General features: G+C 43.7%; 1 protein-coding gene across 6 annotated transcripts in view; it reads left to right on the top strand.

Annotated features, from left to right (window-relative positions):
• Nucleotides 1-1,686: 1,686 nt before the first annotated feature.
• RFT1 (RFT1 glycolipid translocator homolog) overlaps nucleotides 1,687-27,714 on the top strand; it is a 34,561-nt gene continuing 8,533 nt past the window's right edge. For 3 of the 6 annotated variants that reach the window (XM_019724273.3, XM_074313093.2, XM_019724274.3), the window contains exons 1-10: nucleotides 1,687-1,823; nucleotides 5,756-5,841; nucleotides 7,555-7,671; nucleotides 8,807-8,996; nucleotides 9,597-9,698; nucleotides 13,550-13,684; nucleotides 19,766-19,844; nucleotides 23,158-23,208; nucleotides 24,019-24,149; nucleotides 25,196-25,340. In XM_019724273.3, coding sequence (XP_019579832.2) covers nucleotides 1,761-1,823; nucleotides 5,756-5,841; nucleotides 7,555-7,671; nucleotides 8,807-8,996; nucleotides 9,597-9,698; nucleotides 13,550-13,684; nucleotides 19,766-19,844; nucleotides 23,158-23,208; nucleotides 24,019-24,149; nucleotides 25,196-25,340 — 1,099 coding nt within the window. In that variant the 5' untranslated portion in view covers nucleotides 1,687-1,760. Of the gene's footprint in view, nucleotides 1,824-5,755; nucleotides 5,842-7,554; nucleotides 7,707-8,806; nucleotides 8,997-9,596; nucleotides 9,699-13,549; nucleotides 13,685-19,765; nucleotides 19,845-23,157; nucleotides 23,209-24,018; nucleotides 24,150-25,195; nucleotides 25,341-27,714 lie in introns of those variants that run through there. The other 3 variants (XM_088798472.1, XM_088798471.1, XM_088798470.1) reach the window with 3 other exon arrangements.

Genomic DNA, 27,714 nt, shown 5'->3' with positions numbered 1-27,714 from the left:
ACAGGACAGATAATAGCCCCTATTTAATAGTTAAGCGTACTGAGGTCACCAGGTTAGTAATAGAATGAGGTTTCTAATAGTCAAAAGCTCATATTCTGAACCTCCACCGCAAGACAGAGCTTGATTAATCTGGCAAGGTGGGGGTAGGGGAGTATCTAGTTCTTGAGCCCCATCATTTGTTTCCAGCAACAGTAGCAGCAGTAACAGGTCAGGAGGAATTTATGGGAGTCTTAGGAACTTTCTCTGCCACTATCACACGAAGCAAAGCTAGATGGGCTTCACTCCTGCCTTCTTGGAGCTCATAAGCTGTTTAGACAGTCACCTATTTTAGTCTCTTCAATGCAAAGCAGACTGTGCTAAGAGCTATAAAGGGTTACAAAGTACTATACCGGTGCAGTCTTGGTTTGTGCAGGCAGTTGTAGCAGAATACCACAGACTGGGTGGCTTAAGCAACAGGAACTTATTTCTTGCAGTTCTGGAGGCTGGGGATTCTAAGATAAAGTGCTGGCTAATTCAGTTTCTGGTAAAAGTCCTCTTCCTGGTTTGAAGAGGGCTGTCTTCTTGTTGCCACCCTCACGTGGTGGAGAGAGTTCATCTCTCTTTTTTCTCTTCTTATAAGGGCACTAACCCCAATCATTGAGGGCTCCACTCTCATGATATAATTACCTCCCAAAGGCCCTACCTTCAAATACCAACACACTGGGGATTAGAGCTTCAACATATGAATTTTGTGAAGACATAAGCATTCAGGCCACAGCAGGAGCTGACTGTGGTACTCATGACAGTGAGGGTGGGTGTACAGGTGGATGTGCCATCAGGGAAGGTACTTTGGCCAGAGAGGGCAGCAGGAGTAAAGCCCAAAGAGACAGAGCCTATTGAGGAATGGTAAGGGCTCTGAACGGCTAGAGCCTAGAATGTGCTGGGAAAGGACAGTGATTGTATAAAAAAGGTGTTGGAGAAGGTAGGTTGGAGTCAAATCACAAAAGGCCTAAAAGAGATTCGGGAAGATTCTGCAAAGCAGATCTGCATAGCAGATAATAAGAACAGCTGACTGGGTGTGTTGGGTGCTTTACATTTTACAAAGCACTTCCTGTCCATTCTTCTGCTTTGTCCTCACAACTGGTAGCATGCAGGCAAGAGAAGTTTCCCATCAGGAGCCTGGGATCTGCTCCACTCAGGTACAAGATGTGTAGATATGAACAGGTCACTTCACATCTGCAAGTCTCACCTTACTCATCTATGACAACTGGGCTCAATTCTCAGCATTACACAAAACCACTCATGTTAAAAGGCTGTATTTAACTTCTGGTCCTCAGTTCTTTCTCTGTAAAGTTAGGTCAATACCTGGCCAGCCCAATTTGGGGGGTTGTGGATGCGATTTTGTAGGCAAAGGCCTAATGGCAAGCATCTTATTAATGAAGTCAGGGAAGTTAGTATTTTGAGGGTGGTAGGCTGAGAGTCTCAAAGAAGGGGTTTTGGCTACTTCAACGTTTTTCGTACCGGTCACTATTTCTCTTCTTTGGGACAGGTAGGCAGAGACACAAGAAAGCGAACAAACTATACAAAAAGGTAGAGGAAACATGGCGCAGGAACACCTACGTGTCACAACTCGGCCCGCTTAAAGGACCATAACTTCTCGTGCCCCGCCTCCCGTCCCCAAATCACCAATCAGCGAGCGCGCTGCTCCGTGACGCTATCTTCTCGCGACGAAGCCGTCTGGCGGCGGCGTTTCCTGGTGACCCAGCTGGGTCGCGGAGTCTATGGGCAGCCGGGAGGTACTGGGCCAGGCGGCGCGGCTGGCCTCCTCCGGTCTGCTCCTGCAGGTACTCTCTTCTCGGCCCGCCCCAGGCCGCCCCGCAGCTGGGGTTCGCGGGGATCCCGCATGGGGCAGACGCTGTCAGTGTGGATACCTCCACCGAGGGCTTCTACAGGAGGCGGTGGCGCCGGAGTCGGGCACCTGGGCCCGGAGTTGGGAGCCTGGGTTCAATCCTGGTTGGGAGATTGCAAACAAGCCACTTCCTTTTGAGAATTATCGTTCCCATATGGCAGTAGGAGAGAGTTAGATCAGGTGTCAGGGCGCCTGTGGTGCTCTAGAATCTGATATATTATTTTAAGGCAAGGGGTTCCTTTTCTCCATGCCCCACCCCTTACCCTTAAACACATTCCTCAAACTCTCTGACTCCCACTGAATTCAGAGAGACAGCATGGCATAGCTAAGAACAGAGACCTGGGCTCAGGCAGACCTGAATTGAAATCCTGGTCCTGCCATGTTCTTGCTGCATGACCCAGGACGAGTGACTTCTGCTAAGCCTCAGCTCCTCATGGAATAAACGGGCTTAATAATAGTACTACTTAGCTCATAGGGTTGCTGTTAGGCTACATTGGGGTTATTTAGATAATTGCACTTAACATGGTACCTGGCTCTTAGTATACACTTAGTAAATGTTGGCTGTGTCTTCCTTCTGGTTGTGACCTTGGGTCAGTTACTTCCCCCTTTTGGCTTTAATTTTCATCATTTGTCAGATATGGTACTTGACAGTTGGTCTAATGATATCTAAACATTCTCTTAACCCTTGGATCTGGTCATTCTAAACCAAGTAGCTCAGTTTCTCTATGTCTCACTCTCGAGCCATTCAATTCTTCCTTACAAAAGTCCTGAATCCACCTTCCTCCACATTTTAGAGAGGCAGCGTTTCACATGGAGGTTAGGAGAAGAACCAGGTGAACTTGGGTTCAAGTTTGGGCCTTGTCACTTGCTAGATGCTTATCCTTGGAAAATCTCTTGACTTCTGGAAGCATAATTTTCCTCATCTTAGATGAGAACAATAATGCAACCTGATGGTGTCATTAAGGAAAATAGATGAAATGCTTTTTATGTGCTTGGCACATTATAAGTACTTAATAAATGTTAACTGTTTTTTATTATGATCATTAGAGTTTTTTAAGTGGTCATTATAGGGATGAAATGAGGTAATCTACATAAAGCATGTAGAAGAGTGCCTTGCACAAGATACGTCCTTAATAAACATTAGCTAACCCTAATTACTTAATTACCTAACCCTAAATTAGGTGAGTCCTAAGTTTACCTAGGTTGTTTTATTTTCTATTTCACAACATAAATAACTTTTGCATTCACTGCTCTATCCACAGTGTTGATTGTTCAGCCTTTGATGATACCACCTAGACTGGCTTCATAAAAAGAAAACTCATAGCAGAAAATGGACAGGACTAAAAGTCAGGTGGCCTTCCTGTAAGGTCAAGCTGTGTCATTTGCTTGCTGTATGACATTGGGTAACTCACTTTGCTCTGAGTCTTAACTTGCTTCATGTACATTTACATGATTGCTTTTAAGGGTTAAATAATTAACAGATGTGAATGAGGTTTTTTTTTAAACTAAATTGCTGTACAAAGTTAAGTGAAAACTGTTGCTAATAAGGGCCACCGTGAGGTCGGACAATTAAGTTCGAGAACTCATCCTAGAAAAAGTGCCCCATACCTCATTGCTGAATATCACCATGGTCACCTTCGAAGTACTCCCCCTTGGGAAGCTATGCACTGACACCAGCACCTAGTCTACCCTTCAAAGCAATTCTGGAACTCTTTTTCTGGAATGGCCATCAGAGCTGTCGTATTACCCTTGATGTCCTGAATGTCATCAAAATGTCTTCCTTTCAATATTTCCTGTATCTTTGGGTAAAGAAAGAAATCATTGGGGGCAAGATCAGGTGAGTAGGGAGGGTGTTCCAATACAGTTATTTGTTTACTGGGTAAAAACTCCCTCACAGGCAGTGCCGTGTGAGCTGGTGCATTGTCGTGATGCAAGAGCCATGAATCGTTGGCAAAAAGTTCAGGTTGTCTAACTTTTTCACACAGCCTTTTCAGTACTTCCAAATAGTGAACTTGGTTAACTGTTTGTCCAGTTGGTACAAATTCTTAATGAATGATACCCCTCTGATATCAAAAAAGGGTAGCAACATTGTTGCAAGAAGTTCGAGGATTTAGTTGTCTGTCTTTGTCTTCCTATGTGGAGCAAACACTGGGCAGCATGACCAATCTCAGAGCTTCATTAGCTCAAACTTTTATTCAAGCCAATTAGGAGATAGGGAGAAGCCTGAAACATTAAATTTCTTAGTCAAGGATAACTTGGACTTTAAAGTTAACATAAATATATGTATGTGGTTTTTTAAAAATACCTATAATGTTTAGGTTTTTTGAGTGTGTTAATTCAGTCTAGTATGCTTTCTCAAATTATAATGCAGACTCTTGTAGTAGCTTTGCAGTTGCATTGTAATCCGTAAGAATTTAAGAGTTTATTCTCTCTTTGAGCCAGCCATGGTGAAAGCATTAATGCCTTTCATTTGTAAGCATTTTTCAAAAATGCTTTGACTGATAAACAATCTTGTTTGATCCTTGTTATCAACCCTATGAGATAGGCAGCCTCATCTGACAGAGGAGGAAATTGAGGCTTATGAACATTAGAGGATGATGGGGCTAACAGTTAAATGGTGAGTTGAGACCCAGTTGAATGTGTTTTCCATTAATGGCTCTATGAATTGGCTTCAAACCTCTAAAATTGAGTACAGAATTTGGTTTGTGTGTGTGTATGTACCTGCATGTTTCTAAGGAGAGATACAGAGCTTTCAACAGACTTTCAGAAGGTCACAAGGTCACTTTTGACTCCAAAGGGGTGATGATTGTGATCTCTTGGCTTTGGAGAACTTGTTGCTCTGTGACACCTCAGGGACAGTGTTACACTGCACTGACCCTGGTCACATCTTTCCCCGGAAATTTTTCAGACCTTAGTGGTTCATCGGCATTTTTTGATTGACTCTTCCAGATTGCAGCTGTTCATGGGTAACTTTGAGAGTGCTTGACATAGAAGTGATTTGTCATTTGCTTTCGAGTACACTTGAGTTACACCTCTGTCACTGCCAGGATGCAGAGGGAGAGTCACTCTCCCTAAGTGGGGCTTGCACTCCAGCCAGCATCCCCACTTAACAACCCCATTTAACTGCAACCTGTTGTTCTGTGTCTCGTGAGAAGAATTCTTTGCTATGGTGGTTTTCTTGAATTGACAGGTTTGAAAGTCTCAGAATATAGTCCTTTCAAATGGCAATAGTAGGTGGACTCTGTCTCCCCCCACCCTCCGTTTTATATTATCTTATTGCAGTTCCCATTTAAAAGGCATTTCAACTCCTCTCTGGAAAGTAGCAAATATTCAGTAAATAAACACAGCTTTTTCTGTTTTCTAATTGACAAAACTGAAGTTCAAAGGGATTAAATGTCATTATCAGAATCCCCAGATATTACTAGGCAGAGAAGAGACAGAAATTAGCCCCCATGATTCCTAGTGAGTGTGCTGTACCCTGCAGCCTCCCACTCGCTGAGTGTGCGCTATTTCTAAACAGGCTGGAGGGAGGGGCAACGTGAAGCACTAAAATTCTCTTTCTGACTCCCGGAGTGCCTGACTTTAAAACCAGAGAAATTCCCTGAATCTGTCACTGCCTCCCTCTTCTCATCAGCAAATTAGGGTTTACTAATGTGTTCTTTGACCATTGCCCAGGCGTTGCAAGAGGCCCCAAGGAATGACATTTTGGAAGAAATGCAGACAGGTTTAGCATTTTAGATAGAGTGTCTATGGCAGAGCTGTTGTATGTTACTACATTAGGAAGAGCAGCTGCAGTATTTTCATTTCAGCAAAGTCAAACACTCCCAACATAATTTATTCTTATGTAGTTTTCCTCTTTTTCTGTAGGTGTTGTTTCGCTTGATCACCTTTGTCTTGAATGCATTTATTCTTCGCTTCCTGTCAAAGGAAATCGTTGGCATAGTGAATGTCAGGTAAGAAAGGATGTGCCTTGGCGCTGTCCACAACTCACATCCCTAGTAAGGTTTTCTTTAAACTCAGTGTCTGTGTGTTGCTCTCGGATTTTAGAAGCATGTACCTTTACTAGAATCCAGAGTGTTTTAGCAGCGGGCTGAGGAGGAGCATGCTGGAGTGGGGGAATGAACAGGCAATGTTGCTTTTAATGGGCCCAGGGAGCGTTTTCCATTAGCAGCCTCCACATGCCCATTTCTCTGCCAGCTGTTCTAGTTTGCCTGTTCTTAGAACCCAGGAGAGGAGTGGGAGTAATTCACTGCAAACCACATCTCAGGTATAATTCTCTGTTCTTGCCCTGCTGACAGCAAAGGAAGCAGAGCTCTCCCGTGCATGGGGATGTGCGTTGTACTTGCAGGGCCGGAATAGCTACCTTCGTTCCCTCCATGAATTTTGTAATTGGAAAATGGTAGCTGGGATGAGGGCTTGAGTCCTGTCATTCGTTCCCCGGAGGCTCTCAGCTGACTTGCTTTGTCTTTTAGACTCAGTTTGTTTCTTCTACTCTCTTCTTGTGTGTTCAAGGACACCCACATATAATCTGTATTCACAAGTGACACACAAGTATATGAAGTGATGTGAGTGCTCAGAATAGCTCCGCTTCTCAGGTGTATCTTCATGTCCTGATAAATAAGACAGTGTGTTCCAGATCGCATTTCCTGTCTAATACCTGCCAAACATATTCTCTTGGCTCTGTCCTCCGAGCTTAGTGAAGGCTCTCAAACATTGATGGGCAAAGGAATCATCTGGGGAGCTTGGCCCTAGGTAGGGCTGAGGAAGGACTCAGGAACCTGCATTTTGACAGGCTCCTTGGGTGATTCTGAAGTAGGGACCATACTTGGAGAAATACTGTTTTAAAAGCAGGAAGGAAGAGGGCCAAATCCTCTTAGGTGCTCAGACTTGAAAGCAGCTTGGGCCTCTACTCATCTAGTCTCCTCTACATTGACAGGTCCCTGCTTTGATAGCCCTTGTCTGGCCCAGCCCCTGCTTAGCTTGTGGTTCAGTCTCCTCATCTGCAATGTTGGATAGCAGGATAATCCTTGGACAACCTCAGAAAGCTTAGTCCTGGGCCACCCCAACTCTGGCTTCATTAGGGCCTCAGCCTGTTGAGGAAGGGAAACCTCAGCTACTCCTCACGAAGGTGCAGGAGGGTCTGCCTAGGTGCTGCCCATCTAGGAGGTACAGAGGCAAGCCTTGCTGCCCTGGGTTGCAGCAGCCTGTAATGGCTGCCAGCCTTTCTGCCTGTCCTGAGATTCTTTCGGCCATTGCCTCCACTCAGTAGAGCCTCAGCTTCTCTCACACGGGCCCTTGGGTCACCAGGCTCAGGGTGACCTAGAGGTCCCTTGCTGTGTGGGGTCATATCTTATCCTTTTCTTTTCCTTATGGTCAGAGCCTCTCCTCTGCCTATAGCCACAGAGCCTGCAGGCTTGGGGGCCACTGTGGCAATTTCTATCCTAGGCATAACTCTCTGTAGGCTCACACTCAAGTATCTTGTTTGGTTCCTAACCCTTTAATCCAAATGGATCGGACTAGTGAGGGGTTCTATAAGAACTCAATGCCCTCTACATCCCCACCAGTGATTTCTGACCAAGACTTTTTCCTCCGTTGCTGGAAAAATCTCCAAAATTTTCTCTATGAAAAAGTTAGAGACCTTACTGATTTCTGTTTTTCCTTTATAGGTTAACATTGCTTTACTCCACCACCACCTTCCTGGCCAGAGAGGCCTTCCGTAGAGCATGCCTGAGTGGGGGCGCCCAGCGAGACTGGAGCCAGACCCTCAACCTTCTGTGGCTAACGTGAGTTGTGCTTGTCAGGAGACGTTTTCACAAAGGCAAGTGTAACAAAAGTTCAACAGCAGCACTTGCCTAAAGCTGAATTGTCTCCAGCTTTGGTTTTGTGGTGGTTTTCTGGGAACTTGGCGTTGGGACGGGTAAGGGAGAGCATCTATATGGAAAGAGCTTCTTGGCTGTTTTCTCTCCGGGAAGAGGCTCTAGATGGGGGTTTCTGGGCCAGATTTCTAGCCCTATTTCTACCCTTTGGGAGGTTGTTTCTACTGTTCCTAATCCCCACTCTGAGCCACACTGGGCCTGTACCATCTTTTTTATTTCTAACCTTTCCCCCCTGTGGTATTTTCTGAGCTTTTAACGACTGCTTAGTCTTAGTATTTTTTGAAAGCCTTTTAGGGATTTCATTATATCTTTCTTTAATTTTATGTTGATTTCAGTTCTGAACCTTTTAGAATATTCTGGAAAACCAAGTACACCAGCTAAAAATTGTAATAGCTTTTCTGCAGTTAGATCCCTGCAGGGAAGGCTGGTGGTTGAGGTTGTTTCCCAATGCTGCCCTTGCATAACTCCTTATCACCTCATGGAAATGACTGTCATAAGGGCTGGTAGGTTTTCATTTTATTAGAGGAATGACTGTTAACTACCCAGCTGTATTTAAATGCTCCACGGTGCACATGTGAAGGGATACTGTGCACTGGACTATTGGTCATTTGGGTGTAAGTACAAGCTGTGTACTGTCTTTTAGTCATTCTAAGTGCAAACAGCAGGCACATACTTTCTGGGAATTTTGCTTATCGAGTCAGTGTAACACAGTGGATAGGAGTGTAGGCTGGCATTAGATATGGATTGGGTCCTACTTCTGCTCTTGAGTAGCGCTATTCATGACCTTGGCCAAATTACCTAGTGCCTGTCAGCTTTCGTTTCCTCATCATTTAAATGGGGATCATGCCAGGATTATTGTGAAGTGTCAGTGAGATAAAAGGGGGTCAGTCATAGTGACTGGCACATAGTAAGTGCCCTAATAAGCGTTGGCTATTTTTATGATCATAATTGTATCTCTTTTCTGTTCAGTGTTACTGTTTTAACATATACATATATTCATTTTTATTGTTAGCATATCAAACATTCTTTTTCCCATTTCTAGGGTCCCCCTGGGTGTGCTTTGGGCCTTGTTCCTGGGCTGGGTCTGGTTACAGTTGCTGGAAGTGCCTGATCCTAATGTTGTCCCCCATTATGGAATGGGAGTGGTGCTGTTTGGCCTCTCAGCTGTTGTGGAACTTGTGGGAGAGCCCTTCTGGGTGTTGGCACAAGCACACATGTTTGTCAAGCTCAAGGTCAGTATGCCTTCTGCTGTGAATGGGAAATGCAAAGCATGAGGGAAGGAGTGTTTTTAAAAAATGCCTTTGTAGGAGAGAATGATTTTTTTCAGACTTGCATCTAAAAAGGTTTTTGGAAAAACGTAACATGGTCAGTTTCGTTCATTCACTTGAAATTTGACAGATGGGCTGGGCTAAAGTTTACTTCTGCTATTAATGAGAAAGCAGGTTTGCTCAGCGGGAAGTTATTGTTTAAATAAGAATTTAAGAGGACTGTCAAGGTTTTTCAGATTTTTCTAGTGATTCTATTTTTAGTTGTACACTAACATTAACTTTTCTATTTATCTTTTAAAATACATAACTTGATATGTACAAAAGAATATACATACATGTAAATCTTAAAGCATGATAATATCCATGAGCCTTCCACCAAACCGAGTAGAACATAACCAGTATTATTTATGTCCAGCCACATGCCCCCCCACCACTGCCAGAGTAACCATTATTCCAGATTTTCTATTTGTCATTCCTTTGCATCTTTATTTATAGTTTTTAATAATGCTTTTGCATAATTTTTAATAATGGTTGTAAAGTGCACCCTTTACCACGTGTTTGCAGGTGATTGCTGAGAGCCTGTCGGTAATCCTCAAGAGTGTCCTGATAGCTTTCCTCGTGCTGTGGTTGCCTCACTGGGGACTGTACATTTTCTCTTCAGCCCAGGTAATAGTTTGGCTTTTAACTTTTGTATAATCTCTTTTTCCATCTGGTTTTTTCCTTCTTGTTCCCGTTACTGCATGGTTTGCATTTGCAGAACTCATGCACGTGAGGAAGGCTGGAAACTCTAGAAAGATGGTCTTGACCCTGCTCCCCTGGCTGCCATGTTCATCCTGCTACATGCACTGACACCACCGGTGTCCTCAGGGACCTGGTGAGGGCCACACACTGAGCCTCATTGTCAAACATAAAAACTCTTTTAGACGTTCTGTGTGCAAGCAGTATGAAACTGATCTTTGACTGTCTGACTCTTATGAAGGAGAAAAAAAGTAGTGAGGGATGGGGTGGGAATCAAATTGCATATTTTCCCTGGATTTCAATCAATTGTTTTCAGAATAGCAGGAAACTCTGCCAAGCCTGTTTTAAACTTTGAAATCTCACGTAATTCAGAAGGCATGAATCAAATCTTAGCAAGTACATTTTCAGTTTTAGCAGTTTTGGCTTCATTTCTATCTTACCATTTTATAGTTCTGGTTCATATTTGTCGTTCTAATAAAAATATAACTAGAGTACAGGTGCTAATTTTAAAAATGAAACCAAAGATCAGGTAGTTATCAGAACATCTTATAGTACAAAGCAGTTTGTAATTTTCCCCTGATGTATGCGTAGGAAGATAAGTTAAAATTTTTAGTAGTGACTTATATGAAAATCTTTCCCATGTCCTAGGCAAAAGCTACAGATATTTTTTTGAAACACAGAAGACCTAGATTTAAAATTAATAGAATAACAATGAGAATTGCCTCCTAAAGGCAATTTGCAAACAGTTGCATATTTTAGAGAAGTAATTTGTAATTATTTTTGCCATGTTTTGTTAGATCTGGATCTATAGTTCTCAGCATTCATCATACTTTTAATGTGTTTTCCCCAATAGGACAGGAGGGTCATGGAGACACACAGTTATTGGCCAACTCTTGGGAAAGGCTCTTGCATTGTGACTTTCTGATTATCATGGCTCCCACCTAGGATAGGTCATATAAGGTCATATGTCCAGTTTTGGGTTTATTTGCCTCCTTATCATAAGACTTCTGAGAGCTCTTCTCTGTCAGTGTCTGTGTTAGAGGTCTGAGACCAACAACACCTCATATTAACAGGCGAGCCACACCCAAGGCCCTGGGATTCCCCTCTGTCCAGCTCACCTCCAGGTTCCTCCTCAAATAACCCCTCACCCCATGGATTCAAATGTCAAATAAAAGGGTCACTCCAGAATACAGAGGGTGCCAAAAAAATGTATACATATTTTAAGAAAGAAAAAAACGGTATTGAAATTGTAATATTCAATATATACCAATATCAAAAGATGAATACAAGTCCCGTTTGACTTCTGCAATTACAGAAGGTACTCAAAGTGGTTACCATCAGCATCCAGACACTGCTGATAGGGTGAACTACTGCTTGAGCAACGCCGACCAAAGTGTCCACTTAGAAACATTTTTTTGGCATCTCCGGAATATAAAGAATTCTTACAATTCAGCAACAAAAAGACAAACCAACCCAAAAGTGAGTGAAGGACTTGAATAGACATTTCTTCAAAGAAAGCATACAAATAAATGGCCAATAAGCCCATGAGAAGATGCTCAATATCATTAGTCATTAGGCAAATGTAAATCAAAAGCACAGTGAGATACCACTTTACACCCATTAGGATGGCTATTATCAAAAACCCAGAAAATAACGTGTTGGAGAGGATATGAAGAAATTGGAACCCTCATACATTGCTGGTGGGAATGTAAAATAGTAGAGCTGCTGTGGAAAACAGTTTGGCAGTTCCTCAAAAAACTAAATACAAACTGCCTAATTACCCAGCAAGTCCACTCCTAGATGTATACCCAAAATAATTGGAAATAGGTGTTCAAACAATTTGTACATGGATGTTCATAGCAACACTATTCACAATAGACAAAAGGTGGAAACAACCAAAATGTCCCACTGATGAATGGATAAGCAAAATGTGATGTATCCATACAATGGAATATTGTTCAGCCATAAAAATGAAATACTGATACATGTTATAGCACTGATAACATGTTACAGCACCTTGAAAACATACTAAGTGGAAGAAAAAGTCGGACACGAATGATAGAATTATGATTACATATGATTCCATTAATATGTAAAGTCCAGAGAGACAGAATGCAGATTAGTGGTTGCCAGGAGATGGGGGAATGGAAAGTGACTCCTTAATGGGTACAGAATTTCCTTTTGGAGTGATGGAAATGTTCTGGAATTATATAGTGATGGTTGCACAACATTGTGAATGTACTAAAAGCCACCAAATTGTATGTTTTAAAATGGTTAAAACAGTCAGTGTTATGTTACATGGATTTTTCCTCAATTAGGAAAAGGGAGAGGGATCATGTAGTTAGGATATGCTCCGTGAAGACTGCCCATTAGGTTGTTACTGTTTCTCCAGGCTCTGGTGAGTGGGAAGATGAAGAGGTGTGGAAAGGAGCTGGAGAAAGGGTACTTCTCACAGGATGTTGGCAGCAGGTAGTGTGGCTCACAGCAGTGCCGCTTGTGTCTTAAAGGGCTCGAGGCATGAAAGAAGGAGCTGGGGAGGAGAAATTGGAGGAAAGTGGTCAAAAAGTACAAACTTCCAGTTATCAGATAGATAAGTATTAGGGATGTAACATACAACATGATGACTATAGCTAACACTGCTGTATGATATATAGGAAAGTTACTTATTTTTTATAGGAAAGTTTATTAAGATAGTAAATTTTAGGAGTTCTCATCACCAAGGAGAAAATTTTTTTCCTTATTTTTTCTTTTTATTGTGTCTATATGAGAAGATGGATGCTAGCTGAGCCCTTTGTGTAACTTTTGCAATGTGTATAAATCTGACCAACATGCTATATGCCTTAAAGTTGTTCAGTGATGTATGTCAATTATTCTCAATAAAACTGGAAAAAAAAAAAAAGAAAAATGGTGGACGGTGGGCTTTGTCCTCAGGCCTGGATGAGATAGGCTTATAGAGCAGGGGAGCCTAGACCTGCTAAACTGAGATTCCTTTCTCCTTGCTCTGTGCCTTTCCTGCAGAGCAGCCTTGGTGTTTCCAGATTGAAAGCGCAGCCTGGAGAGCCCGTTCCTTGTTGAGCTAGTGTGCACTGCTATTCTCAGGGGAGAGCGTGCTTGTGAAAAGGGGCTCTTTGAATACTCCTCCCCGACCTGCAAACAAAACTCCAGGCTGCTGCTCCTGGCTAAAAGCCATCCTTTTGTCCCAGATGGGTGGAGAGTGGGGGCCCTCTTATCATTCCACCTTTCCCTCCCCCATCCTGTAGTAGTTCTTGCCCTGCCCATGGCACTCGGCAGAGGAGAGAGCCAGCAGCTCAGCTCTGCTTTGTAATCATCATGTCACAGGTTTCCCGGGTTTATGGAAAATTCCCAGTCCCAGACGCCAGCATGTCCCTGGATCTTAGCACAGCCAGGACACACGAGTCCTCATGTGCTGGCTAGGCGGGAGAACTCTTCCTTTGGCCAAATGGGAGTCTTGAGAACATGTGGAAGGTGCACCAGTGGATGTCTGCCGTGGAAATTATGTTTTGCTTGCCCCGAAGAACTTCTGTTCTCTCAGTCAGGTGCAGTGTTTGGAATACCTCCCCCAGAGATGCTGCAGTGGGGCTGGGGCTTAGTGAACAGTGCTGTTTTCCAGAGGGTGAGGCATTGCTCTATAGAAGGTGCAGTTAATTCGTTAATTAAGTTCTATTTCTTGATCGGCTTTTGAGGTCACACTTATAGGCATATCTTAATTATGCCTATATTAAAACAGTGTAACTTAAACCTATTATTTTCTTTTTCAGCTTTTCTATACTGCAGTTCTGGTGCTCTGCTATGTTATTTATTTCAAGAAGTTACTGGGTTCCCCAGAATCAATCAAACACACTCTTCCTGTCTCTAGAATGACAGATCTGTTACCCAATATTCCGAGAAGTGGAGTAAGTAATGCATTTTGTCTCTTATTTTAATCACAGATGCTGGTTCATCCTTGAGGGAAAGAAACTACAACTTGATTGTTTATTATTATAATAGTAAAGATAATTTGATAGCTCCTATTTATCGAGTGCTTGCTATGTGCTTGGCCAGGGTTTCTAAACCTTGGCACTATTGACATATGGGGCTGGATAATTCTTTGTTGTGGGGGCTGCCCTGTGCATTCTGGGACGTTTAGCAGCATCTCAATTTTTACTGACTAGATGCCAGTAGCTGCCACCCCCCAGTTATAACAACCGAGAAGTGGAGTAAGTAATGCATTTTGTCTCTTGTAACGCTGCCAGATATCCCCTGGGGGACAGAGTTGCCCCCAGTTGGGAACCACTGTGCTAGACCCTATGCTGAGTACTTTACAAGGCACTATTTAAGGCTTATAACACCTCTGGGAGGCTGACACTATTGTTTGTATTTTAGGGTTGAAGATCTGAGGCTTAGTGACTACGTACCTGCCCAAGGTGAGGGTTAGAGCGAGGGCAGGAGCCTGGAGTGGCTTGAACCCAGCATAATACAGGCTGAAACCACCGTGCTTCCCTCTCTCTGTTCTGCTGTGAGTCTTGGTTTTGCCCAGGATTGACCTCCGGCACAGACATTCCAGGGTGCTGACAAAGCAGGGATGAATCCTGCATAGTTCCTGCATCTAGTGTCCGGCCTCCCTCAGGCGACCCACTTTCCCACGTATAATAGACCACTGAGGAGTCTAGATGCTGACATGTGGGAGTGAGGCATAATCTTTTTCTCCTCAGCCCTTCCGCTCTCAGCCCACTTGGCTTTTATTTCCTGACTCTTGTGGGGTCGGTGCTGCCGTCTGTGGCCCTGGAGTGGCACAGGTGATATCCCACTGTGTCCCCTCCCCGGCTTCGTGCACTGCTCCGTGCTGGGCTGACCTACTTTCCCTTTGCCCGCACTTGTTTGCCTGCTCGGTGTGGTGCACTTAGTGGAGGGAAGGCTGTGACTGGACTCTTTTGTGATTACTTTAAAAAGCTGTAAAATATGTGAGACTTTAGGCTCAGAACGTATGGAATCCTACTCTACAGCTTTTCAAGCAAAATCAGATATTATGTAACAAAGCCAGATACGTTCTGAGTTGTTAGATAAGAGTCCTCCATTCTGATCAACTAGGTCTTACCTTTAGCCTAAATCAACACGGTGATGTCGGGATATCACGGTGCCTCATCTGCAGGCTTAGAGGATTAGGAGTCGGGATTGCTTCTCTTGCCTAGAGCTTCTGTCACCTGCCCACACAGAGGGACTGGGAGTGTGGGAAAGTCCCCTTCCCTGAGTGCTGCCCATGGCCTCCCTCTACCGGCCTGAGCCAGTCGGCCTCTGCACCCCAGCGGTATTCTAGAAAGGCACATTTGGACCCTTAATACAGGCAAGGAGGGAGAGGGTAATGTAAAAAGTCTGTCACGTGTGTATTTAACCCTGTGATGGGCTCAGAACTCTGAGCTTCATTTCCTCATCTTCAAATGGGGATAATAAGAGTCCCTCCCTCCTAATGTGGTTGTGAGAACCAGATAAGATGGGGCATGTCCTGTGCTTTAACACCGTGGCCTAGCCTAACTGGTGTCCATAGTGACGGCTGAGACCGTCACCACCATCACGCTGATGCTCTGAGAGCAGGAATAGCTCCACGGAAACGTCCCAGCAAGGCAAACACTGACAGCCCTGGTGAGAGAGCTCAGCGGTTCATCTGGCAGTCTGTGCCGAAAGGAGCTCGCACTGTCGGGACAGAAGCCTGACCGTGAGAAGGATGTGGTGCACCTGTCACACACAGTGGCACCTTTCCTGCTGACAGGCAGAGCACTGCTTCATGCGGGGTGCTGTCCGGGATACAGACGTGCAAGAAAGTGATTGCTGGGCCTCAGGGGCTTCCTGTGCATTTGGGGGGCAGTAGGTGTGGATGTGAAGCCTGCAGAACCCTCTCCAGACCTCAGGGTCCTCATGTTTAAGGTGAAGTTGTTAGTCTGCATGAACTGGAAGTCCCCTCTAAGGATTTAAGGAGTTCTGTGAAAGTATTTCAACTTTGGCAAAGGGCCATTTATAGTAACGACCATTGACTGCATGCTTACTCTCCACCTGACGCTATGCTAAGCACTTCACATGGACTTTTGTGTTTAATCCTCATAGTACCCTATGAGATAAATAGATTGTTTTCAGTTTACAGATGAGAAAACTGAGGTTCAGAAGTATTAAGTGACTGACCCAGAATCACATAGCTGGACCCATTTCTCAAACTTCTGTCTAAGGACTAATCTCAGTTTGTGTGTTTAACCTCTATGCTATGTAGTCTTCCAAAAGGAATTGACATATTATCCCAAGTAATTATTTACTTACTTAAAGATTGGGAAGTTCCAGATAGAACAATTCGTTATTCAAGTTTATTTTTTTTAAAAGAGAAATGAATGCAGTGGATAACCTACCACCGCCAACATGCCCAACCTGACTCTCTGAGCAGCAGTCTGCCCTGGGTGCTCTCTCAGATGAAACTGGTCAAACAGTTACACCCCAAATCAATCTGACCAAATTGGGGGGTTTATTTCCTATTCTTATAGAATTCTATCTTCTTTAAAAATACTTAGCCTTAAAATAATGACCACTTAAATAATCATATCTTTGTATCTTTTATATTCTTGACACTTCTGAGTGCTTTACTATGAGGGATCTGCTAATATTTAAGTAAAGCTGAGGAATTTAATATAGCACGCAAGTATTGAGCAATATTCTGTGTTTAGCCCTGTTCCAGCTGGGGTTCCAGGACCCTGAGTGGGGTCCCTGCCCTCAGAACTCTCAGTGTGGTGGGGAGATAAGATGTGTACTCAGCTAACTGCACTGCAAAACAGTGTGTGTGTGTAGTGTTAACAACACAACAGCACAGAGAATGGACTGATGAGTTCCATCGGGGAGCATCGAGGAAGGCTTCATGGAGGAAGCTGCTTTTGAGCTGGGCCTTGACACATGGGTGGGGAATTATGCCTTTGTGGCTGCAGGAAGGAACATTTGCTCAGGGCCTATTATATGCCCATCACTGTGTTGGAATTGGGATCGCAGAGATGACTGGGGTATGTACGATGGCTGCACAGTTGGGGAGGGGAGAGAAAGCAAATGGTGGAAAGAGGTTATAGCCTGCGGGCGAGGACCAGGTAGTGGTGGCCTCAATGCCCTGGAACCTAGTGAAAGGTTTTGAACAGTGCCATGGTCTAATGTCCTGTGTGGATGATCTTACCATCTGTTACAGGCTTACTGAGTGTCTTGTTTTCTCTCATCCAGTCCTCATACCAGCTCCAGCAGCTAGGACTTCTTAGCCCATTTTGCAGATGAGAAAACTGAGGCTTAGCAAAGTTAAGTATCTTGCCCATGGCCTTTGTATTAATACTTAGAAGTTGGGAGCTGTAGTTTGAGACCGAGTCTCTGAGCTAGACTTCAAAGCCCGAAACCACCATGAGAAAGATGGGTTAGAGAAAAGGTTGGAAGTGAAAAAGCTCACAAGAAGGCAGTGGCCGATGAGAAGTGATGATAACAGTGGGAGGGTGGGTGGAAATGGGAGCATGGACAAAGCCAGGGCAGAGTCCATAGCGCTGGAGCAAGAGGGAGAGACAGGAATGCTTGTGGGGTTTAGAGGCAATGGAGGGCAGGGGACTCTTGTCAGTGTGGTAAGGATGCAGCTGGTTGGACCACGCTGAGTCGGAAGAGTTTGGGAAGTGGGAGAGTGACTCAGGCTAAAGCACAGTGTGCCCCAGAGTTCTGACTCCAGACCTTCCCTGGAGGCACTGCCCGTCACCTTTTACCATCCTCGCATCAGTTTCTCCATCAGTACAGCAAGGCAGTGGAATGGCTTGTTGGTCAGGGGATTCCAGAGAAATTCACAGCCTGTGGATCCAGCTCAGCAGTACCAACCTACTCCTTGTGGAACAGGCCTCTTCTGACTGTTCTAAGTGATACATCTATTCTGAACAGAGTGGTAAAAGCCCCAAACAATGTGCTGCTGCTTTTCTACCACTTATCAGATGCCTCTGAGAAGAAACCCAATCTCTGATTGGACTTGTGCCTCTCTGTCTTTAATGAACATTTTGGACATAATAAGTGATGTGGCCATTCCTTCTGGACTATGGGTCCATTTAAATGGAAGGCATTAGGAGAAAGACATGCTCAAGTATGAGGTATCAGATCAGAGACATGATGTCACTCTCCTAAAGGACTTTTTTTTTAGAGCTCAGTCATCTTCCCAAACCTATTCACAACCTACCAGCAAGTCGGCTTCAGAAGAGCTCCTGGGCCAGCTGGAACTGTTCATTTCCTTTAAAAAGTACAGGTGGTGCCGTGCAGAACTCCTCCCCTCCCCCTCGCAGAGGAGGACCTGGCATTGGAGTGGGGGAAAAGTGAGACAGATCCCTGGGCAGGAGCAGCATCCCAATCATGACGTGGTCCACAGTGCCCCCTGGTGGTGGGAGGTAGCCTGATGCTCTTTGTTCTGGGGAAAGGAGATGGCCAGTTTCCTTCTCACTGGGGAAGATTTAGCAACTAGAGCTACCCCTGGCATCTGGTCCAAGTTCAGTAATGCTCTGAAGGAAGTGTAGTTTGGGAGGATTCAGGCCTGTCCTCCGTGTCTGGAAGAAAGGCTCTGAGTCCAAGGGATGAGATTTGAGGCCTGGAAATGACCCTGCTTTTCACGGATTACACTAGACTTGGGAGTGTCCTAAATGGTACTCACCAGCCACATGTGGCCGTAGAGTATTTGGAATTGAGATGAGCTGTTTAAGTGCAAAACACACACTGGATTTCAAAGACTTGCTATGAAAAACATAATGTGAAATGCCTCAAATATTTCTTTATATGTTTAGATGATAAGATTTTGGGTTAAATATATTAAAATTAATTTTACCTGTTTCACTGTTCACCGTAGCTGCTAGAAAATGTAAAATTATATATGTGGCCTGCATTATATTTCTACTGGATAGCATTGCTCTATACAGATGGGCTTTGGGCCAAGAACAGGGGCCCATGTGATTGGAACAGGTTCCAGGCCTGCCCTTGGGCCAACTTCCGTAGCTGAAACTGACCTTTTGGAGAGGTGGAGTGGCCTTGGCCTTTGTGATTCACCCCTTTTTCCCCAAAGAGCCCCCCCTGAAATCCTACCTTTCAAAAGTCATCACTTTGAGTTAATAAGAACTTTTTAAAATGCAGGAACCCTGAGATTAAGAACCTAACACCACAACTGAACATTTTGGGATCCAGGATGCCTTCCTGTTAGAGGAAGGGCCCCCAGAGGGAAGTAGAGGGAGGTAGAAAAAAAAGAAGTCATGTCTGGTTAGCTGCCCCAATTCTCCTTTTTGTGGTCAGCTCTCTGGCTTTGAGGCTGCCTGTCTCTTACAGGTTGACCTCTGCCCTTCCTAAGAATTTGCTTCCTTACTTATCTTGCCTTTAGGAAATGGGCAGTTTGGTGCCCTCCCCCCACCCCGGAGTTTTGGAAGAGCCATGTCAGAAGCTTTGTTTTTGGTTTTTTTCTTTCCTCTGTCATACCAATTCTTAGTGGTTTAACTGACCTGGGAAGCCTGGCTTTCTTTTGAAATATACAAGCAAAACTCATATATTTTGTGTAAAGGGATCCTGGATGGCTAAATGTAGCATTAAGATGTGGAGTATATGGAGCAGAATTTGTTCTGCAGCTTGGCATGCTTCAGACAGTTTTCAAGGAAAGAACTGACTGTGAGCTGTATGTGTTAGATGCGGTCAGCTTACTATCTGGACAGCAGCAAGGGGACAGCACTGTTCTTTAGGGGTCTCGTTAACAAATCTTGAGCAGGCCCTTTATAGGGAGGCAGTTCCACCTAGAAACTTTGTGTTTAGGATTGTAAATTCTTCACCAGTATTTGTTGGATGTCTCTGTGTGCTTAGCATTAAATGAAAAAGTAGTGGGAACCGTCCACGTTGGGATTTAGGAACTAAAGTCAGTTTTCCTCTCATGTAGCATTATTCTACTCTTAGACTGTCAGTGCCTGGAATTTTGTTTGTTTTGTTTTCTCTTTTAGGCTTTTGTAAATTGGACAGAGGCTAAATTGACTTGGAGTTTTTTCAAACAGTCTTTTTTGAAACAGATTTTGACAGAAGGTAAGTCAAAGATCACTGTAAGCAGTTAGAAAACCATCGTATAAGAAAGGGGATTCCACAGAACTGCTGCTCAGCTCCATCCAGACTACTTGCTGTTTACGGGGCCTGGGAGGGGAACCTCAGAAACAGGAGCTTCCTATACAAGGAGAGAGAAACTAACATTTATTTAGTTTGATATTTCAGTTGTTTAATTTCAATCTCTCCACAGCCTTCTAAGAAAGATACTGTCATTATTTCTTATGGATGAGGAAACCGAGGGTCCGTGAAGTTGCATCACTTCTGCAGGGTCCTACAGTATTGGGGAACAACTTAATGTGAATCCAAGTCTAACTCCAAACTGCATGTTATCATTCAAATCAGCATATTATAAAATATTGTATCAATTACAGGAAAAATTGGAAAACAAAACTATCTGTAATCTCGTTATCCTAGCCTAACTTTTTATATACTTCTTTTTTTGAACTTCTTTAAGAACCAGGTTTTCATCATTTTATTTTCTTAAACAGTAAGAGTCACCTGTGTGATAGTTTGGTCAGCCTTCCAACTTCTTAAAGCTTTGCAGTTTATCAGTGACAGAGTTCTCGATTCAGAGGGCCAGCAAGGAGCTGAAAGTAAATCTAATTTTTCTGTGTTTGTGTATTGATTTATTTATACCCAGCTTTTGTTCAAAGAATGAGATATGAGGCAGTTATAAACTGCTGGAGGTAGTAGTTTCTCTATATAAATTTCACATGTCTCTACATCTATATATCTATTACTAAACATAGTTCTAAAGCTTTTTAAAATTTTTCTTTTAATTATAAAATCATATAACAGCATTACAAAAATTTTGGAAAATAGAAAAAAACTTCCCTATAATTTTAACATTTTAATACATTATTCTTACCTTGTTTTTCTTTTTCGCCATCTATCTTTTTTGCTACTTATACTTCCCAAGGAAAGTAACTCCCCATAACCTCACTTCCCCTGTGAGTTAAGGGGCAGGACCAGGCAGCAGCTGAGCTTTGAGAATGTGTGCTTCTAGCCTGAGTCTATAACATTGTCATTACAAAAGTGAAACTGTTCACAGAACTTCTGGGGGAAGTAAAGGTCAGAAGTCTTCAGAGAACTGAGAGGAGGTGTCTTAATTATGCTTTTTTTAAATAAGTTTTATTGGGGGAATATTGGGGAACAGAGTGTTTCTCCAGGGCCCATCAACTCCAAGTCGTTGTCCTTTAATGTAGTTGTGGAGGGCGCAGCTCATTGGCCCATGTGGGAATCGAACCGGCAAACTTGTTGTTCAGAGCTCGTGCGCTAACCAACTGAGCCATCCGACTGCCCCCTTAATTATGTTTCTTGAGAGCAGGGAGTGTGCTGTTCACCACTGTCTCCCCAGCACCCTGCTGGGCCTGGCACATGATAGGTATTCAGCAAGTATTTGCTAATAAAGAAAGGTAACTGTAGTGAAACGGTGTATTGTGATAGTTCACCTTATTGTTAGAGTTTTGGAAAGAACAGTTGCTTGTAAGCACCTTTTCTCTTCCCAGAGTTTTAAGAGCAGCTTAAATGAGTTGAAGAATGGATCTAGTCCACGCAATGGCCCTAAGTCGGTTGTCTGTGTCGCAGTGGCTAGACATGCGTTTGCAGCAGCAGGGTGTTAGTCACACCCTCCTGAGCTAGGCCTGAAAGTGGTGCCCATTGCTCGTTGCTCCGCAGTTGGACCATCCTGGCCTGACTGGCAGAGGGCCGTTTGAAATGTCTCAGGGCCCCCATCTCTGTGGCTGTGAAATAAGGAAATGGCTTGACAAGGACCCCCATATTCTTTTTATCTAAAAACTGCAGCTCTAAAAATGTTTAAATCATTCCTTGTAATAGCAAAAATGTATATGCTGTTACCTTCTGCCCCTGCATTTCCCAAACACTGCGTGCCAAGTGCTGAGAATACACAGATGAATGAGTAATAGGCCTCAAGGAGCTCATTCTCTCATCAAAGACACAGACATTTGTGTGGTTAACTCTGATACAGGGCTGTGGGGCTGTGAGGGTTATACTTGGAAACGTGAGCTCATTCACCAGACATCTTTTGAGTGCCCTCTCGTTTCCTGGAGCTCTTCTAGAAGCCAGGGACATAGAGATGACTGAGAGGTGGTTCCTGCCCTCAGGGAGCTTACAGAGTTTAGGAAGGAGAGGCCTATTGTGCCAGAACACAGGGCGTTCCCTGTGGAAAAGCGATTCTAGGTGCTGAGAAAGTCTGACTCAGCACCTACCTGGAGGGGCTAAAACCTGGTGTAGCACAGGGTGACCATGTGATGGTGGGAGGAGGGGAGGAGGTTGGGGGCCAAAAAGATAGCTTGGGAACAGTTTATAAAAGGCCTCAAACACAGAATTAAGGAGCCTGGACTTTTTGCAAACGCTAAAGAGCCATTCAAAGGTGTGAAGGCAGGAGTTGACTTAGGAACTGGATTTGCCAACGCTGGAGCTGTTAGCAGTGAGGACGGATAGGAGCAGTGCAGAGATGCAGATGGGAGTGAGTGCAGCCATGTGTGCCAGTGCCTGAGAGGACCCACAGAGGTCCCTGCCGCAGATGCGGTGGCTGGGAGATTGCAGGAGGCAAGGACCAGAGAGACTTAGAGACGATCACTACTTCTACTCTCTTAATGTTGCTTTCCTTTTTGCACAAGTTGCTAGGAGGTGAGACTGTGCTCTTTAGGGCTGTGGGCACTGTTCAGTGCTCTATCTCCATAGTGGTCAATGCTTTCCATTCACAGATAATAGGAAAGTTCATGGAAGCTGGGTGTGGGGGCTGGGGCTCTGGGCTGGTGTCTTCACCTTGAATTCATTAGACTGTCTTAGATTTGAATCATGTACTTGGGTTCCAGAGCCTTGCCAGCCTCCTTGGAGCTTTCTCCAGCTGGAGAGGAAATTTTCGATGAGTCTGTGCGCATAACCATGGACCTTTCATGTCACAGAATTCACATTCAGATTATCTGACCTCCCTTAAAACTTGGGACTATCATTTTCTTTATTAATATTTTAGTATTCTCCCCATACTTCTTAAAAACATATTAGACTGGTTTTATTAATTTTGATTTGTTTTGTCTTTAACTGGTTGGGAGATTTGCTGTCAGTACATCCTCTAGCACTTTCCAAATTGTTACGATTTTGAGATTATTTGAAATCAACATTAGGACAAGGAACTATCTTTAAATGATTATCTAATTTTTCTCCATTGAGAATATTCGCCAATTAGAAAATTTGATAGATGATAAGAGAAAAGGAAACAAAAAAATAAGGTATATTTGAAACGCTAATAATTTTGCTTTTCTATTTGTAGGCGAGCGATATGTGATGACATTCTTGAACGTGTTAAATTTTGGCGATCAGGGTAAGGTGAAACTCTAGTGTTTTAATTAAAGGTGAATACTGTTAGATACTTGCTGATATTTTTCTCTGCAGTTTGATACATTTAATGAAAAATGAACCTGAAGATTATAAAAAAATGAAGACTGTAAAAAAAATGAATCCTGAAGATTGAAAATTATAGGCCTTTATAAATATATACAGTGTACGACTCTCCCCTCGCATATGACTTGGGTGGCAGTTGTCTGTTGAGATCCCCTGCCCTTACTTGGTTTTCTGCAGTGCGCTGGTGCTCATTTTGGGGGTGGGGAGGTACTAAGAGAAGAGAAAAGGCAGCTCGCCATCACAGTCACAAAGATTCGCCCCATGTTTGTGTGGCTAGATAGGTTTCAATATTTTTTTCATACTTATTTTTTAATATAACCCCAAAGTAGTGGACATGCAAATAGAAAAAAAATCAACTTAGCATTAATGACTTTTATCAAAAAGTTCTGGTGAAGGAGGTGTTATGTATCTTGACAGTGTAAATGTCAGTATCGGAGTTGTGACATTGTACCACAGGTTTGCAGGACGTGAGTATTCAGGGAAACTGGGCAAAGGGAGCGCAGGTCTCTATTATATTTCACAACTACATTGTGAGTCTATAGTTATCTAAAAGTTTCTATTATATTTTAGTCTCTATTATATTTTACAACTACATGTGAGTCTCTAGTTATCTAAAAGTTTCTGAAAAGTTTCGTTTAAAAAATTAAATTAGAAAAAAAATTGAATAGTGCTGTGAAAATTCAAATAGGAAAACTAGTAGGATTGTTGTTTCTTCCTTTTTGTTTCGTAGGTGTATATGATACAGTGAATAATCTTGGCTCCCTTGTGGCCCGATTAATTTTCCAGCCGGTAGAGGAGAGTTTTTATATATTCTTTGCAAAGGTGCTGGAGAGAGAAAAGGATGCCACACTTCAGAAGCAGGTACTCTTGGTTTTTATGTCACTGTCTCAAGTGATTCTCTCTCTAATTGCAAGATAAATAGTAATGCGGAACAGTCTGTTTCCCTTCTATCTGATCTGAAGTTTTCCTCTAGATTTCATTCTTCTGTCACATTCTGAATAATGGCAGGACCCTGAGCTCACTTCCTTCACGGCCTCCCTTTCTCACTGGCTGACCCTTTCTTCTCACCCTTTGTCCTTCGTTGTGACCTTATTTGTGACTCAGCTCTCTAAGAACTCTCGATGGTTGTCCCAGTGTCCCGCAGACCCCTTCCCTTGGTCTGGTCTTAGGTGTAAGAAGCAAAGGTGAGCCTAGAGATGTGGAGACTGGGGCAAGGCTGACCTAGAGGCTGGTGGGGAAAGGGCCGGTCATTCAGTTTCTCTCACCACAGCAGTTGTTTGAGCTTCTTCAGGACTGTAGAGTGTCGTTGGTAAATAAAATACAGAAGAGATTTTAATCCAGGACTATTTGGTTGTCACAACTTTTTTTCTAAAACCATTGAAAATGTTTGGCTTATTTCAGAATGAAAAGCAAGCTAAGCTGGCCTCTTACAAGTCTTAGAAGACATTTTGCAAAATATAGCTTATGCACAGTATCTCAAAATGAGATAATCTGGTTCTCAGTTTGATTTTAGGAACATTTTCCTAAGTGTACATTGACAGGAACCTCAGGATTTGGAGATGTTTGTCAGGAGAAGCACACTAGCCAACCTAGCTAAAAATGTGAAAATTTGCTATCCATTTAAGAATAAATATCAAAGGGGAAAGTGAGTGTTTCCTAAACAACTTTTGAAATAATTTATCCTAAGTGAGTTAAAAACGAAACCTTCCCTGCACTGCCGAGGGAAGCATACGTTGTCTTTTTTCCTTCTTTTGCTAATTGACAGAAACAAACACAGGCTACAGAAGAGCAGTGATGCCCCTCACCAGTTGGAAGAGTGATCTGTAGAACAGCAAAGAGGGAAGGCCAGAGGGAAGTTTTTCTTGAACTCATGATTCATCTGACTTCCTTCCCTCCCCCGGCACCAGGAGGACGTTGCTGTGGCCGCTGCGGTTTTGGAGTCCCTGCTCAAGCTGGCCCTGCTGGCTGGCCTGACCATCACCTTTTTTGGCTTTGCCTATTCTCAGCTGGCTTTGGATATCTATGGAGGAGCCATGCTTAGCTCAGGATCAGGTATGCACCAGAGTTTTGCCAGATTTGTTCTCATTTCTGAAAAGCAGTAGAGTTTTATGAAATTCAAGAACTTATGTGCACACAGTTAGTATCTGGGTCATGTAGGGAAAGTTGTCAGTGTCTGGAGCTGTGTGCAGTTGTTCTCCTCATACGAGGTCAGAACCAGCTCAGGGTGCAGTCGGGGGCTTTGGTACCAGGTCGATTAGTTTCCCAACCTTACTTGGAGAAGTTGTCATGAATCCTTGGCTTTCCTCTCAGGCCTAAACTGTGTTTTTACAAGCACTTCTCTGGGCTCCCTCTGGGGTGAGGGAGGGAGGCAGAGAGCACTCTCTAATGAACCTCCACTGGGTACTGAACACATCTGAAGATAGTAAATATCACATACGTCTCACAGCCTGATGTATAAAAGCCTCTGAAAGATAACCCAGAGCCATTTGCAGAGAATAAAAGTGATCTCAGCAAACAAAATGGTACATATAATCCAGCAACTCGGTTTTCGAAGGAGAGAAGTATTGAATGTGTCCAGCTTTGAAACACCTGCTCCCCAGGCCCTAGTGTCTCACAGCACTTGCTCAGCCCCGGGGATGTCACCAATTTCCAAACGTGCTGGGCCGCAGGCTGGCAGTCCATTTGCAGTGTTTCATCTGGGGTTTAGCAAAGGTGTTTTTAATTCCTCAGGTCACTAGGCAAGAACCCTGAAAACTTCCTTCCGCTGCCCCATCTCAATGTAATGAGCTTTGTCAGTTGCCATTTTACAAGTTCCCTGGCATACTTTAGTTTCCACTGTAATGGGCCCACACTTTGGTATTAGGAGAAGAGCCACGTTTCCACTCTAGAGCGAAGGTCATTAAGTTTGGAGGAACACCTGCTATGAAATCAGTGACGTGGTTTGCAGCTCGTGGGGCTGGTGCTGTGAGAAGAACATTTCTATCAGACGACTGCAGGGAGGCCTCAGTAGGAAGCCATTAGTGAGTCAGCGTGCAGAGACTGGGGACTCAGCAATTTCCCAGCAGCTCTGCCCCTTTACAAAGCTAATCACCAAGGAACAGCCTTTAATGTAATGCAGTCACACGATGCTGCCATGAGGAGAGGGCTGTCCCATCAATATAATGTTCACCTGCTGGAGTAGTTAATCTTAGAAGATACATATAAACAAATGACTGTAATTGTGTAGTCCTTTTACTCAAGTAAGATGCTGGTGCCAGTTTTGAGCACTGGTAATGGATTTATTAATTACAAGGGTCAGTGTTAGTTTATTTCTAAAGCAATAAATTCTGTCTCTTAATGGTTTATGTCAGAGTCATTAATAACTTTAGACTCAAAAAGAGATTCTCTCAGTATCATCTACAGAGAGAGTAGAATCTTGAGAATGGTCTGGTTTCTTAGTATGTGAGGAGAATGTTGGTGCGCCCCTGAGGGTCTTTCGGACCATCGTCATCTCTTGTCTGGCCCAGGGCTGCATCCGTGTCACTGTCCGAGCAGGGTCTTCTAGCATTTGTCTCCTCATTGTAGCTACCTCTCATTTTGACCAACTTCCAACTCTCCGTAAAGCCCATCGTGGCTTTTGATAGGGTCAGTGGGTCTCCCTAGGGTGCCTACTGGCTTTTCTGCCCTCGTCTCTATGGGACCCTCATCTCCTTGCCCTACTGCTGACTCTTGGAGCCGAAGCTGCGTATCTGAATGCCTTTTCGGTGCCAGAAAATATTAACACTGCTGCTCTCCCTGCCACACAGTATTTTTGGGTCACTTAAATCACAAAACTGACCTTTTCCCAGAAAGTCTTCCTGAATTAATCAGAAAAGATTGCAACTTTCCGTGGCTCAGTCTAACCACCGTAGTTTTGAAAGTGGAACTTGCAACACTGCTGTCCTCGGTTGCCCTTTGCCCTCGCCTGTGACCTGAATTGGCCTCTTAGACCTGCCATCCTCTGTGCTGCCATCTCCAAGTGTGGGACTAGGACACAGCACAGACAGGCTTCCATGTGGGGCACTGGTTTTGCTTTGCAGTGTTTGGGATTAGCACTGTACGTAATCAGGGGCTTTGTAATAGTCTGGAGACTATTCTCAGAAATCTTCCTCATTCCTAGCTTTTCCAACCAAGGAAAACACAAACATTTGACGAACTTCCCTGAGATTTTTCACATTTATCTCTTAGGTGCTTCTCTTTTGCCCTTTTTAAAATCTGTTTTTTTCTTCTCTAGCCCCTTCTATTGACTGCCTAGGGCTGCAGTAACAATGTACCACAAACTGGATGGCTTAAAACAACGGAAATTTATTGTCTCACAATTCTGGAGGCCAGAAGTTCAAAATCACGGTGTCAGCAGGGCCGCGCTCTCTCTGATCGCTCTAGAGGAGGAATCCTCCCTTGCCTCTTC

The sequence above is a fragment of the Rhinolophus sinicus genome, chromosome 5 (assembly GCF_057876585.1).
Source record: "Rhinolophus sinicus isolate RSI-liver-muscle chromosome 5, RSI-T2T, whole genome shotgun sequence".
Classification (NCBI taxonomy): Eukaryota; Metazoa; Chordata; class Mammalia; order Chiroptera; family Rhinolophidae; genus Rhinolophus; species Rhinolophus sinicus.
Note: the sequence above shows the minus strand (reverse complement) of the source record. Positions and strands in the feature narration are given on the sequence as shown.